Source organism: Oncorhynchus clarkii, chromosome 19, assembly GCF_045791955.1.
Source record: "Oncorhynchus clarkii lewisi isolate Uvic-CL-2024 chromosome 19, UVic_Ocla_1.0, whole genome shotgun sequence".
In the NCBI taxonomy this organism is placed as follows: Eukaryota; Metazoa; Chordata; class Actinopteri; order Salmoniformes; family Salmonidae; genus Oncorhynchus; species Oncorhynchus clarkii.
Window position 1 is genome coordinate 26,595,156 of NC_092165.1, and position 18,261 is coordinate 26,613,416.

At 43.6% G+C, this 18,261-nt stretch overlaps 1 protein-coding gene across 1 annotated transcript in view; it reads right to left on the minus strand.

The window, feature by feature from the left end:
- The window catches only part of LOC139374983 (nesprin-1-like), a 141,092-nt gene extending 132,777 nt beyond the window's left edge, over window positions 1–8,315 (minus strand). The window contains exons 1-2 of the mRNA XM_071116288.1: window positions 8,237–8,315; window positions 4,268–4,329 (exon numbers count right to left, since the gene is read on the minus strand). Of these exons, the coding sequence (XP_070972389.1) occupies window positions 4,268–4,329; window positions 8,237–8,315 (141 nt within the window). The remainder of the gene's footprint in view (window positions 1–4,267; window positions 4,330–8,236) is intronic.
- Between the last annotated feature and the right edge of the window lie 9,946 nt (window positions 8,316–18,261).

Consider the following 18,261-nt stretch of genomic DNA (forward strand, 5'->3'; position numbering starts at 1 on the left):
GTTGTTAATCCCACCACAGTATCCGATTTCAAATTGGCTTTACAGCGAAAGCACCACAAACAATTATGTTAGATCACCACCAAGTCAAAGAAAAACTCAGTCATTTTTCCAAAGAGAGGAGTCACATAAAGCACAAATAGAGATAAAATGTATCACTAACCTTTGATGATCTTCATCAGATGACACTCATAGGACATCATGTTACCCAATACATGTATGTTTTGTTTGATAAAGTTCATATTTAGAAAATAAATCTGAGTTTACAAAAACATCCAGTGATTTTGCATAGCCACATCGATTCAACAGAAATACTCATCATAAATGTAGATGATAATACAAGTTAACACATGGAATTATAGATATACCTCTCCTTAATGCAACCGCTGTGTCAGATTTCAAAAACACTTTACGGAAAAAACAAACCGTGCAATAATCTGAGACGGCGCTCAGAAAAATAATCAAAGTAGCCGCCATGTTGGAGTCAACAGAAACCAGAAATCACATTATAAATATTCCCTTACCTTTGATGATCTTCATCAGAATGCACTCCCAGGAATCGCAGTTCCACAATAAATGCTTGATTTGTTCGATAATGTCCGTTATTTATGTCCAAGTAGCTACTTTTGTTAGCGCGTTAAGTACACATATCCAAACGCTCATGCAGTACTTCGGACAAAAACTTTAAAAAGTTATATTACAGGTCGAAGAAACATTTCAAACTAAGTATAGAATCAATCTTAGGATGTTTTTATCATAAATCTTCAATAAAGTTCCAACCAGAGAAATCATTTGTGTCTAGAGGAGCAATGGAACGCAGGGCGATATCATGTGGAATGCGCATGACCAGGAAATGGCTCTCTGCCAGTAACCTGACTCATTCAGCTCTTATTCAGTCCCACAACACAGTAGAAGCCTCATTCACGTTTCTAAATACGGATGACATCTAGTGGAAGCCCTAGGAAGTGCAACTTCATTCATATCCCACTGTGATTTCAATAGGGCTTGGGTTGAAAATCGACCAACCTCAGATTTCTCACTTCTTGTTTGGATTTCCTCTCAGGTTTTTGCCTGCCATATGAGTTCTGTTATACTCACAGACATCATTCAAACAGTTTTAGAAACTTCAGAGTGTTTTCTATCCAATACTAATAATAATGTGCATATATTAGCAACTGAGACTGAGGAGCAGGCCGTTTACTCTGGGCACCTCTGGGCACCTTTCGTCCAAGCTACTCAATACTGCCCCTGCAGCCATAAGAAGTTAATAAAGACATTATCTTATTACAATCCACTATAATCTTTCAATAAGTAAATCCTAGAAACACAACACATTCATTCTCGCACAGCCCTTGTGTTGAGGAGAAAATAGAGCAGAGCTAGCTAGCTACTATACAGGTTGGAGTAAAAGTAGAGCTAGCTAGCTAGCTACAGGCTGGAGTCCAGACTGAACAGCCCTCTCCCCAGCCCTTGTGTTGAGGAGAAAAGAAAGCAGAGCCAGCTACAGACTGGAGTCCAGACTGAACAGAGCTTGTTGGCTAGCTAACGGCTGGACTATAAAGAGAACAGAAAGAGCTCCCCTGCAGCTGAAAAGATGGTGCCTGTGCATCTGAGATGGCGAGGTGCCCGTGCCTGAGGCAATGTGATTCAGAGCAAAATCAGAGCATGGGTCCATTTAACCCTAGCTGGGCATAGTTGTTTCATGTAACACACTGTATCCAACTATCCATGTATTATCAGAGCTGAGGGAATTCTGACGGAGTTAGGTGACAGAGCAAACTACATCATGAAACACACAAAACATTCTCAGAAATCATACACGAAAACAATACATTAATTAATGGAACGCTGGTCTTTGTGGGAATTGTCTTGGCAGGCTGAGCTGTTCGTTTCACAACTCGTCACATTTCATGACAGGACGACAGGATGCAGTTGGCTGGGACTGTGGAGTACAACAGTGTGAAAATTATACACTGTTTTTTGTGCTATTTTCTTTGCTTCAAAGACAGAATCCAATGGAAGTCTTTTAGATAATATTATTCCTCCTTTATGACCACCAGTATCCTAACAACAAGATCAATTTAAATATATAAATTACATTAAACTATTTGACCAGTAACACGAACCATACATCTCCAGAATGTCATTACACTTAAATGAGTCACAAGGTACAAAAAAAAAACATCAAGCCCATCCTGGGTTTTGTGACAAACAAAATAGGAGTCACATGACAAGCCCTTTTCACTGTCATGACACACACACATGCACACGCACCCACGCACACACACATACACACATGTATGTGCACACACATACTGTCATAACACACGCACGCACACATTGTCATAAAACATTCAACCAATGCAAAAGTGCTTGGTAACGTGAGAGGAAATGGACACAATGGGAAAAGCGTGACTGCCCAGTGAAAGTTCAAACTAAAAGGGCCAGCACTTTCCATCCTAAAACCAACATATTACATTTTGTTCCATTCAGAATTTGATTAAAAAATCTATTTTAAAATGGGAACTTTAAGGCAACCGTCATGTGGTCTATCGTAATCCTTTCAGAATGGCTTGCTTACTTGACGGAAAAGGTTTAGATGAGATTAGATAAACTGATTGAGAGATGAACTGATAAGAATTGAGATTTGAATCCCTCCTACAGTAGCAGTAGGTTGGGAACTGGAGTGAGAGGCTCATGACTAGGCTTATTCTACAGGTTCATTGGTATGCACAGAGAGAGAGAGCGAGAGAGAGAGAGAGAGAGAGAGAGAGAGAGAGAGAGAGAGAGAGAGTGAGAGAGAGAGAGAGATGTAGAGAGGAAAGGAGAAAGAGAGAGAGCGAGATAGAGAGAGAGAGAGAGAGAGAGAGAGAGAGAGAGAGAGAGAGAGAGAGAGAGAGAGGTGAGAGTGTGTGTGAGAGAGGGGGTATAAGTGTACAGCATGAATAATGAGGAATAGACCTCCGTGGTGACTTATTGGCCAGCCACATTACTCAGATTCTGATTCAAAACCTGGCTGTCTAAAATACAGCAAGAAAACATGGTTGGCACTAACAGTATCTATGAAGCACGTATCTGTAATGCGTTATGCACATACTCATGATGATGATGATGATGATGATGCCATTATGAGCTATCCTATGTGTTTATATATAGCTATAACTCATGATGAGTATGTTTATAGTGTTAAAGAGCTGAGCTGTCATATGGCCTTTTGGAGCAGACTCTGCTTCCTGCAGAGAAATGTTCCTCCCACATCACACTCTCCATCTGCACCTTGCTGCTAAACTCTCCCTGCCTGCCAAATCTAGCCATGGACAAATATATCCACACACGCACGCCCCCACACACACACAAACACACAAGTGTGCAGGCATACTTATAGGCACAAACGCAGCACACACACACACACACAAGCGCGTGCACACACACACACAGTTTTACTCTACAGGTAGTATCTTCTCTAAAATTCTGCCCTGGTGATCTCCTGTATACAACACAGTGACACGGATAGTTCTACCTTCCTAGTCAACTTTACTCTGTCCATCACATTGGCTCGGCAAGGCATGCTGCAGGCATATTGTAAGCTTACTGAGGAACTGAGAAACACACGGATCTCTGCCCTGAGTCGTCTTTAGTGTCTCTCTCTGTCTCACTCTCCCCTGGTCTCGTTTAAAATACATTTACAGGACTGATTCTACAAACAACTCAGTAGCTACACTGTAACACAATCCAAACATCCGAATGAGGAAAAACATATCTTGAAATGTGAACTGTCTATTATGGCCTCAATCAAGCTGTAGTTTTCCACGTGTACAAAATTGACATAAAAACCTCTGCCACTTTGTTTGCATAATGTGGTTCCATTACACTAGGAGGTGCCTCGCAGAATCATTATGATTGGATGACAACCCTCATCTCATGGTCCAATCTCTGTTCACACAGGGTCACGAGGACTACTGAAATGCCACTGTCCAGAGAGCAGCTATAAAACTGGGCGGTCAAAGGCAGCAGTACAATACTACTACAGCCATCTGATAACAAAGGTCAGGATAATATTCGGGATAGCAATATTATCATAGTGATACAATTGCTGTATATCAGTGATTATACCATTGTAATAACGTTATTTCATCATCTCCGCTCCTATACGGAAAGGGAAGCTGCGGGTGGCATGATAGTTAACTCATCATGATGTGTTAACACACAACACATATCTTATCAAGTGTTGTGTTGAAGCACAAAGACATAGTAAAGGATACCTTCTTACCTTTGCCAAGTGGGAGTTTATCCATTTTGTAAAGGTCCTCTTCTGTACGGCCTCTTGTTCATCTGGAATTGAAGTGGTACAGAACATGGTCAATACATGATGTCACACAAGATAACTGCCTACCCTGCTCACAACTGCTGCCTCCCCTGTTTCATCGGTAGTTCGAGCCCTAAATGCTGATTCGCTTACAGTCATGGTATATCAGACTGTATACCACGGGTATGATGAAACATTTATTTTTACTGCTCTAATTAAACTGGTAACCAGTTATAATAGCAATAAGGCACCTCAGGGGTTTGTGGTATATGGCCAATATACAATGGCTAATGGCTGTATCCAGGCACTCCGCAACTAAGAAAAGCCCTTAGCCATGGTTTATTGGCCATATACCACCCCACCCGTGCCTTATAGCTCAAGTATATTCTCTATTCCCAACGCTTCTTGCAGCCTGTTCAAGTAAGTGCATTCACAAACAATGTGAATATTTAATTGAGTTGTGAGTAGTATCCATTCTGTTTACAAGTGTAGACCTCTGATCTGCGCAGCCCCAGACCACACAGTAATCTAAGCAGGGATATGGGACAGAGTTTCCCAAACTCGGTCATGGGGACCCCAAATGTTGTTTTTTACTCTGATACTCCACAACTGATTCAAATGATCAAAGCTTAGTACTAGTGCAAAAACCAAAACGTGCACCCCTTGGGGTTCTGAGTTTAGGGAAAAGCTGGCATAGAGGAGGTGAAAGAGGAAGGAAGTTATGCAGTGGTATGGAAGATCAGAGGAAGAGATTAAGAGAGGAGAGATACATTGGTGCATCCTGCAACACAATTACAGCTCCTTGAACGCACATATATAAACATTTAGGTGTACAACAACGGAACATGTGGACATACAGTTGAAGTCGGATGTTTACATACACTTAGGTTGGAGTCATTAAAACTAATTTTTCAATCATTCCACAAATTTCTTGTTAACAAACTATAGTTTTGGCAAGTCAGTTAGGACATCTACTTTGTGCATGACAAAAGTAATTTTTCCAACAATTGTTTACAGACAGATGATTTCACTTATAACTCACTGTATCACAATTCCAGTGGGTCAGAAGTTTACATACACTAAGTTGACTCTGCCTTTAAACAGCTTGGAAAATTCCAGAAAATGATGTCATGGCTTTAGAAGTTTCTGATAGGCTAATTGACATAATTTGAGTCAATTGGAGGTGTACCTGTGGATGTATTTCAAGGCCTACCTTCAAACTCAGCGCCTCTTTGCTTGACATCATGGGAAAATCAAAAAAATTGTAGACCTCCACATGTCTGGTTCATCCTTGGGAGCAATGTCCATGTTACACAAGTATAAACACCATGGCACCACGCAGCCGTCATACCGCTCAGGAAGGAGACGCTTTCTGTCTCCTAGAGATGAAAGTACTTTGGTGCGAAAAGTGCAAATCAATCCCGGAACAACAGCAAAGGACCTTGTGAAGATGCTGGAGGAAACAGCTACAAAGTATCTATATTCACAGTAAAAACAAGTCCTATATCGACATAACCTGAAAGGCTGCTCAGCAAGGATGAAGCCACTGCTCCAAAACTGCCATAAAAAAGCCAGACTACAGATTGCAACTGCACATGGGGAAAAATATCGTACTTTTTGGAGAAATGTCCTCTGGTTTGACGAAACAAAAATATAACTATTTCGCCATAATGACCATCGTTATGTTTGGAGGAAAAGGGGGAGGCTTGCAAGCCGAAGACACCATCCCAACCATGAAGCACGGGGGTGACAGCATCAAGTTGTGGGGGTGCTTTGCTGCAGGAGGGACTGGTGCACTTCGCAAAATAGATAGCATCATGAGAAAGGAAAATGATGTGGATATATTAAAGTAACCTCTCACAACATCAGTCAGGAAGTTAAAGCTTATTGCTTGGTCGCAAATGTGTCTTCCAAATGGACAATGACCCCAAGCATACTTCCAAAGTTGTGGCATAATGGCTTAAGTCAAGGTATTGGAGTGGCCATCACAAAGCCCTGACCTCAATACTATATACAATTTTGTAGGCAGAACTGAAAAAGCGTGTGCGAGCAAGGAGGCCTACAAACCTGACACAGTTACACCAGCTCAGTCATGAGGAATGGGCCAAAATTCACCCCTTATTGTGGGAAGCTTGTGGAAGGCTACCTGAAACGTTTGACCCAAGTTAAACAATTTAAAGGCAATGCTACCAAATACGTATGCGTAAATGGCTGCAAGGGAGTCAGGCGCAGGAGAGCAGATAGTGGGTAGCAAACAGAGCCTTTTATTTAGGCGAACCAAAAGCACACGGCACAACGAACACGAAATACAATATGGGTTGACATAACCCAGCGCAACCAGACATACATGAAACAGATAAACAATACCACAGAAAGACATGGGGGAAACAGAGGGTTAAATACACAACATATAATGAGGGAAATGAGAACCAGGTGTGTGGGAAAAAGAGACAAAACAAATGGAAAATTAAAAATGGATCGGCGATGGCTAGAAGACCGGCGACGTCGACCGCCGAACACCGCCCGAACAAGGAGAGGCATCGACTTCGGCAGAAGTCTAACTGAGTGTATGTAAACTTCTGACCCACTGGGAATGTGATGAAAGAAATTAAAGCTGAAATAAATCTTTCTCTCTCCTATTATTATTATTTCATATTCTTAAAATAGAGTGGTGATCCTAACTGACCGAAGACAGGGAATTTTTACTAGGATTAAATGTCAGGAATTGTGAAAAACTGAGTTTAAAATAATTTGGCTAAGGTGTATGTAAACTTCCGACTTCAACTGTACCTAATAACTAAACAGGACATCATGATAACTACCAGCATCATGATACTCGTTAGTATCGTGGCAAGGAAACAAAACACAAAGCATATTTAAATTCTTTAGGAAAACAGCCCTAATGATGGAAACAAACATCATCAAACTCACATTTATTGATTTTTCCAAGCTTTAGCTCACAAGTTTTCATTTTTGCCATGTAAAAAATATTATGATACTGGTATCCTCCCGGCCCTACTAAAGATGCACCCAAACCACCTTTAAAAAACATATATTTATAATACAATCACATATAATGATTAGATATTGACAGGTGTTTGCTCAACTAAAAGTCCCATCAAAGTAAGAGTCCTAAGTAGATCAAAGTATAAGCAGAGGAGACTTCTATTCACAGCTTCACACATCTCACTGCTCAGTGTCCAACCCACCAATAACTGCATGCATACTCTTTCAGGTCACCCCCAGCCTGCGCTTTTGTAGAGAGGGGGATAATATATGCAGACAGACTCTGTGCCTCATGCATAATACATTTCTGATTTCACACTACACAAAACATCTGTCGCTTCATAGAAGAAAAGGGTGACTTGCATTGCACAGCGTTTGTAGTTCACTAAACACACAGTGACATGTGCATATGTGTCAGTAGGTTGAGCAATGCTGCACATACACAGTGGCCATTTTTAAACATCCGCACTTAAAGTATACTCGCTGGTCACGTGATGCTGGAGAACAGGGCTATGCTAACAATAGAAAGCCTCCACAGAGAGAAAAGAACCCATATTAACTCAAAGGCATATAGTGTAATCTGAAGGAGCATCAGTGATGCACATACAGGGATGCCCAGTGAAGCGTACAACATGCATAGTGCTGTATCTGGTTTACCTAGCTAAACCAAAGTCTCAGTAAACTCCTTATTATCCTTATTATTTTCTGCACTAACTAAATCCTCCACCATATGCCTTACATACATAGTGCTGCTGTGTCTGTATATATCTGGTTCATGCATCTGGTTCACCTCCATGTAAATAACATTCCAAGCTTGGTTCCTTGTTATTTTCCATACGCATGAACTCAATCATCCACTAAGGATGAGAGGATGGGATGCAGTGAGAGATGACAATCTATAGAAATCACTGCTGCTGGCCTACTTACCGCGGAGATACTGAAAGAATCCTGTCACCAGGTTGAGAGAAGAGGTCTTTTTGACGGTTACATCCTTATAGTGAGCCATTATCCACACACACTCCTTGCCTCCCTCCCTGTGCCCTTCACATTGCAAGCTTGTTGTGAGCCTCTGTATGTCTGTCTGTCTGTGGGAGTTGATGATGAAAGGCTATCCACAGTGGGAAAAAAACTGAAGAAAGAGGGGAAAAACAGAGCTGTTCCTTTCCCTTTTATTCCAGGCGGCAGGAAGCAAAACAGGTCTGGGCTGCCTCAGCCTGGTTGGTCGCTTGTTTCCCCGGTGACAACACAGAGCTGAGCTGCTGGGGGCTGACTGCCTGCTGCAGCCTCAATCCCCTCCTACCCCGACACACACCCCTCACACACACACACACGACCAAACACACAGAGATCAGTGGAAAGCCCTCTAATAGAGACAGATACATACAATCTTTCCCATCCCATCCTTCCCTCCTCTTCCTGTTATTCTCCCAATATCCAGAAGAGCTATGTTTGTGTTGTGTGGATGTGATGTGTGGTGCATGTGATGTGTGCACTGCCCAGCCCCCGCTGCATTGTCTGCCTCCCTCCCTGCCTCCCAGTAGCCCTGCCTCCCTCCCGCAGCAGCATCCATCTGAGACAGAAGCAGGGGGGATCAGCTTGGAGCACTGCTCAACCAATCAGCACAAGGGACGGCATTGATGTCACAGGCTGCCCTGGCTGCATTATCTCAAGCAGGGTGTGTGTGTGTGTGTGTGTGTGTGTGTGTGTGTGTGTGTGTGTGTGTGTGTGTGTGGGGGGGGGGGGGGGGGGTATATGTGTGTGTTTGTTTGTGTGTGTGTGTGTATGTGGGGGTGTGTGTGTGTGTGGGGGGGGGGGTATATGTGTGTGTTTGTTTGTTGTGTGTGTGTGTGTGTGTGTGTGTGTGTGTGTGTGTGTGTGTGTGTGTGTGTGTGTGTGTGTGTGTGTGTGTGTGTGTGTGTGTGTGTGTGTGTGTGTGTGTGTGGGTGCAGTGTGTGTGTGTGTGTGCGTTGTGTGTGGATACAAGGTTTAGATCTAATCTGCTGTAACTGAAACTATAATTCTGTGGGACACTCAAACAAAGAGTACTGTGTTTTATGCACTATTAATAACGTAATACAATACATAACAATAAATGTATGGCCAGCACAATGCTAGCAGTTCCGTCTTATTAAATTATATACAGTATTACACTAATTTCTTCTAAAATTGAATTATAGTAATGATATATATTACGTTAGTTTCCCTCCCACAAAGACCAGAATAGTATCAAGAATATGCTACAATAGCTCAGCATGGGACAACCGTTCTAAATTATTTATTTCATAGCTGGTAGATGGCATCAGCCACCTGCTCTCTGATTGTCAGGGCTATTGTTGTGAGACCAAACTAGATACAGTACCATAGGATTCCCCTAGGGATTTCCCCACAGGCAATCAAGTAAATGAATGCTCTCTGTTGATTAACAGTACCTCAAAACGAGCCTACAATAGTCATTCTACAATGTGAAGGCCACAGTTATAAACTATTTTGATCTGTAACTTGTTTTATTAGAGTTCAAACTATTATTTCTTACTTTAGGTTTAAATGTTCTCTTGAACTCTTCAATTCTCGTGTACCCTCCTTACATTGTGCAGTACTCACAGCTGCACAATGAATTTCCGTGTGGGGACAATAAAGTTGTAAGGGTATTTCATAGCTCCTGTCTGAATGTATGTGAATACAGTTATTGTCTCCCTCTCCCAGACGCCCACTTTATGACATAGTTGGAGAAGTCTCAATCAGCCTATTGTCTGACTGACTGTGGAGAGAGTGAAACGTTGGACAAGAAACCAGTTGCAGGACAACAAACTGGACTCAGGTCCAGTTAATACTCACTACCTTGTCTGTATACAGTAGCTTCACAATACTAATGACCGTGGTGTTAAAAAGCTTAAAGGGGAATGGAAACACTTTAGATTGACAGTTACAGTTAGCTGGCGTTCTAGTGTTCCCTTCCCCTTTAAAGGCTATAGATTGGATGGAACATGGAAGTGTTAGTGTTAAAATGATAAAGGGATACTTCGGGATTTTATCTACTTCCCCAGAGTCAGAGGAACACGTGGATAGCATTTTTATGTCTCTATGTCCAGTACAAAGGAAGTAAGAGGTCCTTTTGCGAGCTAGTAGATACCCATAGACTTCCAGTTGTTGCGCTGACGCTAGTTAGCATTACCACGCGAAACTTCTCCAACTTACTTCATACTGAAAAGAGAAACGCTTATTGCCAAAATCCCTTTAAAAAACCCTCAACACTGTTAAAAATACTTAATCTATCCTAAAGAGTTAGCAACAATTAACTTTTGTTTGGGGGAAAAGCCTACATCGACTACCATAACTTGCTCATCCCCTGAGTTGTCACTAATGTCGGACCCTAATGTTGGGCGAATACGCCTGGCTCGCAGTCGGCATTCCAATTCATCCCAAAAGGTGTTCGATGGGGTTGAGGTCAGGGCTCTGTGCAGGCCAGTCAAGTTCTTCAACACTGATCTTGACAAACCATTTCTGTATGGTCTTCGCTTTGTGCACGAGGGCATTGTCATGCTGAAACAGGAAAGGGCCTTCCCCAAACTGTTGCCACAAAGTTGGAAGCACAGAATCGTCTATAATGTCATTGTACGCTGTAGCGTTAAGATTTCCTTTCACTGGAACTAATGGGCTCAGCATAAACCATGAAAAACAGCCCCAGACCATTATTCCTCATCCACCAAACTTTACAGTTGGCACTATGCATTGGAGCAGGTAGCATTCTCCTGGCATCCGTACAACCCAGATTCGTCCATCAGACTGCCAGATAGTGAAGCGTGATTCATCACTCCAAAGAACGCATTTCCACTGCCCCAGAGTCCAATGGCAGCAAGCTTTACACCACTCCAGTTGACGCTTGGCATTGTGCATGGTGATCTTAGGCTTGTGTGCCCGATAAACAGTTCTGGTGCTGACGTTATTTCCAGAGGCAGTTTGGAACTCGGTAGTGAGTGTACTGCTTCAGCACTGTGAGTTATGTGGCCTACCACTTCGCAGCTGAGCCGCTGTTGCTCCTAGATGTTTCCACTTCACAATAACATCACTTACAGTTGACCGGGGCAGCTCTAGCAGGTCTGAAATTTGATGAACTGACTTGTTGGAAAGGTGGCATCCTATGACGGTGCCACGTTGAAAGTCACTGAACTCTTTAGTCAGGCCATTCCACTGCCAGTGTTTGTCTATGGGGATTGCATGGCTGTGTGCTCGATTTGACACACATGCAAGCAACGGGTGTGGCTGAAATAGCGGAATCCACTAATTCGAAGGGGTGTCCACATACTTTTGTATATAAAGTGTATCTGGGACCAGTCTAATACAGCACCACTGTCCTGAATAAAACACACAATAGAATGAATATCATTTAGTACCTGGTTGCTTGTCATATGCAACACAGAAAGCCTTTTATTCTTTCTGGACCACAGCAGCTATTCCTCTAAAAGTTTTTTTCTGACAGACTATATATACACTAGACTAGTGCTCGTCACACCCTTTCAGTACTACAGTACAGGACCCTGTTAGTCAGGCAGTTCTGACTGAAAAAGCTTTTAAAGTAAAAATAGAAAGAAAAAAAGGACATGCATTGCATGTTGCTGGTATTGCGGGCAGAAAACTCATAAAGTTTCGCTGAATAAACTGTACATTCATCTAGTGTATGAAGGAGCTGTCCAGTCCTGAACTCAGAGAGAGTTATTGTGCTATTTTAGGGGAATCAGTAGGCTTATTGGAGTGGCAGGTAGCCTAGTGGTTAGAGTGTTGGACTAGCAACTGAAAAGTTGCAAGATCAAATCCCCGAGCTAACAAGGCAAAAATCTGTCATTCTGCTCCTGAACAAGGAGCTGTTCCTAGGCCAACATTGAAAATAAGAATTTGTTCTTAACTGACTTGCCTAGTTAGATAAAATGATACTGTGCAAGACTATTCTAAACCATGACTATATCTACTGGGCATCTGATATCAGGTCACATGCAGCTGGTCTCATTTTCTCCAGCATAATATATTAGGCGATTAATTCAATTTAGTTTGCCATACGGTAGGTAAGCACTACAATATGGATGTAGCCTAAGTGGCATTGAAGGGGATAGACTCAGGAGCAAACACAAACCCCATCAACCCCAGAGTTAAAGTCATTTACATGAGTGATGTTGTACTTTAAGCGATCTTAGGACATGATGATACCTTTGGCAAGAAGCACACTGTAGTGTAGTTCAGCTCCAATGGTTTCTGCAGGTCACCAGGGACCACTGTAAAAGCCCTTTCACTCTGTTGCTCCATTTACCTCAGCAACAGTACTTTGTAGTCCTGACAAGCATAGAATAATGATATAAGGCTATAGGGCTTGGACTGATTCTGCACTTGACTTCAACCAGTCAAGTTTGATAAGGCAACATCTGAACTTGCTAAGGAAACAGTGACATCTGGTGCGTGGCTTTACAATGACAGAAAATAAGTAAAATTATTCAATGATTTATGTGTGTGGGGGTGGGAGGGAGAGAGAGAGAGGAGGGGGGGGGGGGGGGTCGGCTGTAAGAGCTTCCGCTAATCTACCTCCCAGACAGTGTCAGCAGCAGCTGCCAGGTCCTCTCAGGGTAGAGCTCACAGACTCAATGATCTACAGGTTACAGCTTAAAGCTTGATTCATATGATCTCATGTATGGAGACTGACAGAATAATCACCACTCTCTCACATCTACAGAAGAGGTTGGTAGGAGGAGCTATAGGAGGACGGGTTCATTGTAATGGCTTGGGTTCATTGTAACGGCTGGAATGTAATAATGGAACGGAGTCAAACGCGGTTCCCATGTGTGTGATACCGCTCCATTTATTACATTCCAGTCAGTACAATGAGCCTGTCCTTCTACAGTTCCTCCCACCAGCCTCCTCTGTAGCCTAAATATCCTGCAAATGTATGAATGAATGAAAATGAATGCAACACAAGACAAGTCTGGTCAGAAACGGCAACTGGGCTCTATATAGAGCCATATGACATAGAAATGTCAGTGCCACTTCACAAATCCACAGAGCAAACTGCATACAACCTGTTTGTGCTAAGCTGATTGTGAGGGACCAGAATGAAATCTGGTGGGTGGGTTCTCTCCCTATGCTTATCACTGTGGTTCCTGTAAGGGAGGGTAGTGATCCCACACGGAAGGGGAAGGCTGACGTTTTACGGGCCCCTAACCAACTGCACAATTTTGTGTGTTTTTTCGCATTGGTTGTAACATATTTTGTCATAATGTTGCTGTTACTGTCTCTTATGACCGAAAAGAGCTTCTGGATATCAGAATAGCGATTACTCACCTCGAACTGGACTAAGATTTTTTCTTCAATGAGTCCGACGCGAAGGATATACTACTTCTCCGAGACCAGGCCCAAATTCCTGTAATTCGCATGAAGAAAAGACGGAAATACAGGGGGCGGAGATCGGGGTGCCTTTTGAGAATTCGTCAGTGTGTGGGTAACCCGCCTCTATCATCCGTTCTATTGGCCAATGTGCAATCACAGGAGAATAAACTGGATGATCTCCGTTCAAGACGAACCTACCAACAGGACATTAAAAACTGTAATATCTTATGTTTCACCAAGTCGTGGCTGAACGACAACACGGATAATATACAGTTGGCTGGGTTTTCTGTGCATCGACAGGACAGAACAGCTACATCTGGTAAGAGGGGCAGGAGTGTGTGTCTATTTGTCAATAACAACTGGTGCGCGATGTCTAATGTTAAGGAAGTCTCAATACCTCATGAGGTAGAGTACCTCATGATAAGCTGTAGACCACACTATCTACCACAAACAGATGCTCGCACTAAGACCGCACTCAACAAGCTGTATAAGGCCATAAGCAAACAAGAAAATGCTCATCCAGAAGCGCCACTCCTAGTTGCCGGGGACTTTAATGCAGGCAAACATAAATCCAATTTACCTAATTTCTACCATGTCACATGTGCAATCAGAGGGAAAAAAACAACAACAACCTCGAGACCATCTTTACTCCACATACAGAGACGCATACAAAGCTCTCCCTTGCCCTCCATTTGGCAAATCTGACCATAATTCTATCCTCCTGATTCCTGCTTACAAACAAAAACTAAAGCAGCAACTACCAGTGACTCCTTCAATACAGAAGTGGTCAGATGACGCGGATGCTACGCTACAGGACTGTTTTGCTAGCACAGACTGGAATATGTTCTGGGATTCATCCAATGGCATTGAGGAGTATACCACCTCAGTCACCAGCACCATCATTAAGTGCATCGACGACGTCGTCCCCACAGGGACCGTACGTGCATATCCCAACCAGAAGCCATGGATTACAGGCAACATCCGTACTGAGCTAAAGGCTAGAGCTGCGCTTTCAAGGAACAGGACACTAAATCCCGCTATACCCTCAGGCGAACCATCAAACAGGCAACGCGTAAATACAGGACTAAGATTGAATCTTACTAAACCAGCTCTGACGCTCGTCGGATGTGGCAGGGCTTGCCAACTACTACGGACTACAAAGGAAAACCCAGTGACGCGAGCCTACCAGACAAACTAAATGCCTTTTATGCTCGCTTCGAGGCAAGCAACACTGAAGCATGCATGAGAGCATCAGCTGTTCCGGATGACTGTGGGATCACGCGCTCCATAGCCGATGTGAGCAAGACCTTTGAACAGGTAAATATTCACAAGGCCGTAGGGCCAGACGAATTACCAGGACGTGTACTCAGAGCATGCGCGGAGCAACTGGCAAGTGTCTTCACTGACATTTTCAACCTCTCCCTGACCAAGTCTGTAATACCTACATGTTTCAATCAGACCACCATAGTTCCTGTACCCAAGAAAGCGAAGGTAACCTGCCTAAATGACTATTGCCCCGTAGCACTCAGGTTGGTAGCCATGAAGTGCTTTGAAAGGCTGGTCATGCTCACATCAACACCATCATCCCGGAAACCATTGACCCATTCCATTCGCATACCGCCCCAATAGATCCACAGATGATGTAATATGAATTACACTCCACACCGCCCTTTCCCACCTGGACAAAAGGAACACCTATGTGAGAATGCTGTTCATTGACTACAGCTTAACGTTTAACACCATTGTGCCCACAATGCTCACTAAGCTAAGGACCCTGGGACTAAGCACCTCCCTCTGTAACTGAACCTTCCTGACGGGCGTCCCCCAGGTGGTAAGGGTAGACAACAACACATCTGCCACATCTGATCCTCAACATGGGTGTCCCTCAGGGTTGCGTGCTTAGTCCCCTCCTGTACACCCACGCATGCTTGGCCAAGCACGACTCCAACACCATCATTAAGTTTGCAGACGAACACAACACTGGCCACCGGCAATGATGAAACAGCCTTTAGGCAGGAGGTCAGAGAACTGGCAGTGTGGTGCGAGGACAACAACCTCGCCCTCAACGTAAGCAAGCTCCTTTGTAGCTGATCGTGGAATACAGGAAAAGGAGGGCTGAACACGCCCCCATTCACATCGACAGGGCTGAAGTGGAGCGGATCGAGAGTTTCAAGTTCCTTGGTGTCCACATTACCAACAACCTATCATGGTCCAAACACACCAAGACAGTCATGAAGAGGGCACGACAACCCCTTTTCACCCTCAGGAGACAGAAAAGATTTGGCATGGGTCCTGCCATCCAGGACCTATATACAAGGCGGTGTCAGAGGAAGGCCCAAAAATTGTCAAAGACTCCAGTCACCCAAGTCATAGACTGTTCTCTCTACTAACGCACAGCAAGCGGTAACGGAGCACCAAGTCTAGGTCCAAAAGGCTTCTTAACAGCTTCTACCCCCAAGCTATAAGACTGCTGAACAATTAACCATGCATTATCTATGCATAGTCACTTTACCGCTACCTACATGTACAAATTACCTCAACTAACCTGTACATTGACTTACCCCCTGTATATAGCCTCTTTATTGTTCTTTTACTGTGTTACTTTTGTTTATTTATTAAATATTTTCTTAACTCTATTTCTTGAACTGCATTGTTGGTTAAGGGCTTGTAAGTAAGCATTTCACGGTCAGGTCAACACCCTGTTGTATTCGGCACATGTGACGAATACAATTTGATTTGATTTGAAACCCTTCACTGGCAGTGTTTCTTTACATCCTCCTTAGACCACCATCACCAGCCATAAAAGGGGAAACCACAAGGGCTCAGTCAGTCATGTCATTCTGAACGCTGGACGGTCTGGGGTGGGCTGGGCTAGTCATACACACCACTCTACTCTCCGGTCTCTCCTGGCAGTAAAAGGGGAAACCACAAGGGCTCAGTCAGTCATGTCATTCTGAACGCTGGACGGTCTAGGGTGGGCTGGGCTAGTCATACACACCACTCTACTCTCCGGTCTCTCCTGGCAGTAAAAGGGGAAACCACAAGGGCTCAGTCAGTCATGTCATTCTGAACGCTGGACGGTCTGGGGTGGGCTGGGCTAGTCATACACACCACTCTACTCTCCGGTCTCTCCTGGCAGTAAAAGGGGAAACCACAAGGGCTCAGTCAGTCATGTCATTCTGAACGCTGGACGGTCTGGGGTGGGCTGGGCTAGTCATACACACCACTCTACTCTCCGATCTCTCCTGGCAGTAAAAGGGGAAACCACAAGGGCTCAGTCAGTCATGTCATTCTGAACGCTGGACGGTCTGGCGTGGGCTGGGCTAGTCATACACACCACTCTACTCTCCGATCTCTCCTGGCAGTAAAAGACATGTCAGTGGTAACCTGAGAGTCCCCATCCATCCGTATGAGGAGGATCTGTCGGACTGGATGGATTCCATGGTGCTCTAGTCTAACGTTATGCAATGGTTCTGCTAAATGTTTGGATTAAATGACATGGACAGCACTGTCTATGAATGTTCAATTTCAATACTTAGTCATTAATCATGCGCAAACATGTTTCGGCCAAAAGCAGTGTGTAAATGGTATGCAGATTCCCAATGTCTGAGGCCAAATGTTTCCCAAGGGCAAGTGACAGAGAATTTATATTGACTCTCAGGAAGCACAAATTAATTGGTCAGACTAGAGGATAAATCCTGTCATAATTTCACATGGTTCTGAAGCATAGCGTACTAGACTTGCTTCCAGTCGAAGAGCCCAACCAAAAAACATGTCAGGAAGAGAATTACGTAAATCATCATCAAGATGAGACCATTCAATCCGTCAGTAACCCAACAGCCTGACAGAAGGTGGTAACTTTCTCCACGGGATATCTCCTTTTTGTGACAAGACGTTGTGTTCCCTGTAAGTTCTGGGTTGTGTTCATAAGACACCAAACGAAAGAAAACAGACAAACAGAGCGGGAGTACCTGGACGTTTTCTGTTGCATGCCCTAATGAACTAGCTACTTCTCCACAATGCACAACACTACCCTACTACTGGTAGAGCTGGGGACCTTCTGTACATTCATAGAATGGGGACCCTTTCCAGCTTTAGGATGCGTCCCAAATCGCACCCTATTACCTACGTATGTAGCGCACTACATTTGACCAAGGCCCATGGGGCTCTGGCCAAAAGTAGTGCACTATATAGGAACCAGGGTGCCATTTGGGACACAGCCTTGGTTGTGATTGAGGGAAGAAGAATGTCAGCAATGCAGTAGCTTATTAGGAAGTAGCCAATTAGGTGTTAAAAAATATATATTAGGGGGTAAAATATTATGAATGGACATTTTAGGGAAAGAGGAAGGATAGCGAACTGCATCTTGTGTAACTTCTGTAAATGTAGCCTACATGAATAGGCTTTTGTTCACTGTTGAGTTTACCTGTCAAGCACTCAAACATGCAGGTGGATGTCAAACATATAGGCCAACCCTCTGTTTGGTAAGATGTACACACAATAGATTGTCATTGACTAAGCAAAAAGCTTTACCTTACACTGACATTGAGCCAGGTTAGCACATGCCCACTTCAAGCCTGGGCATG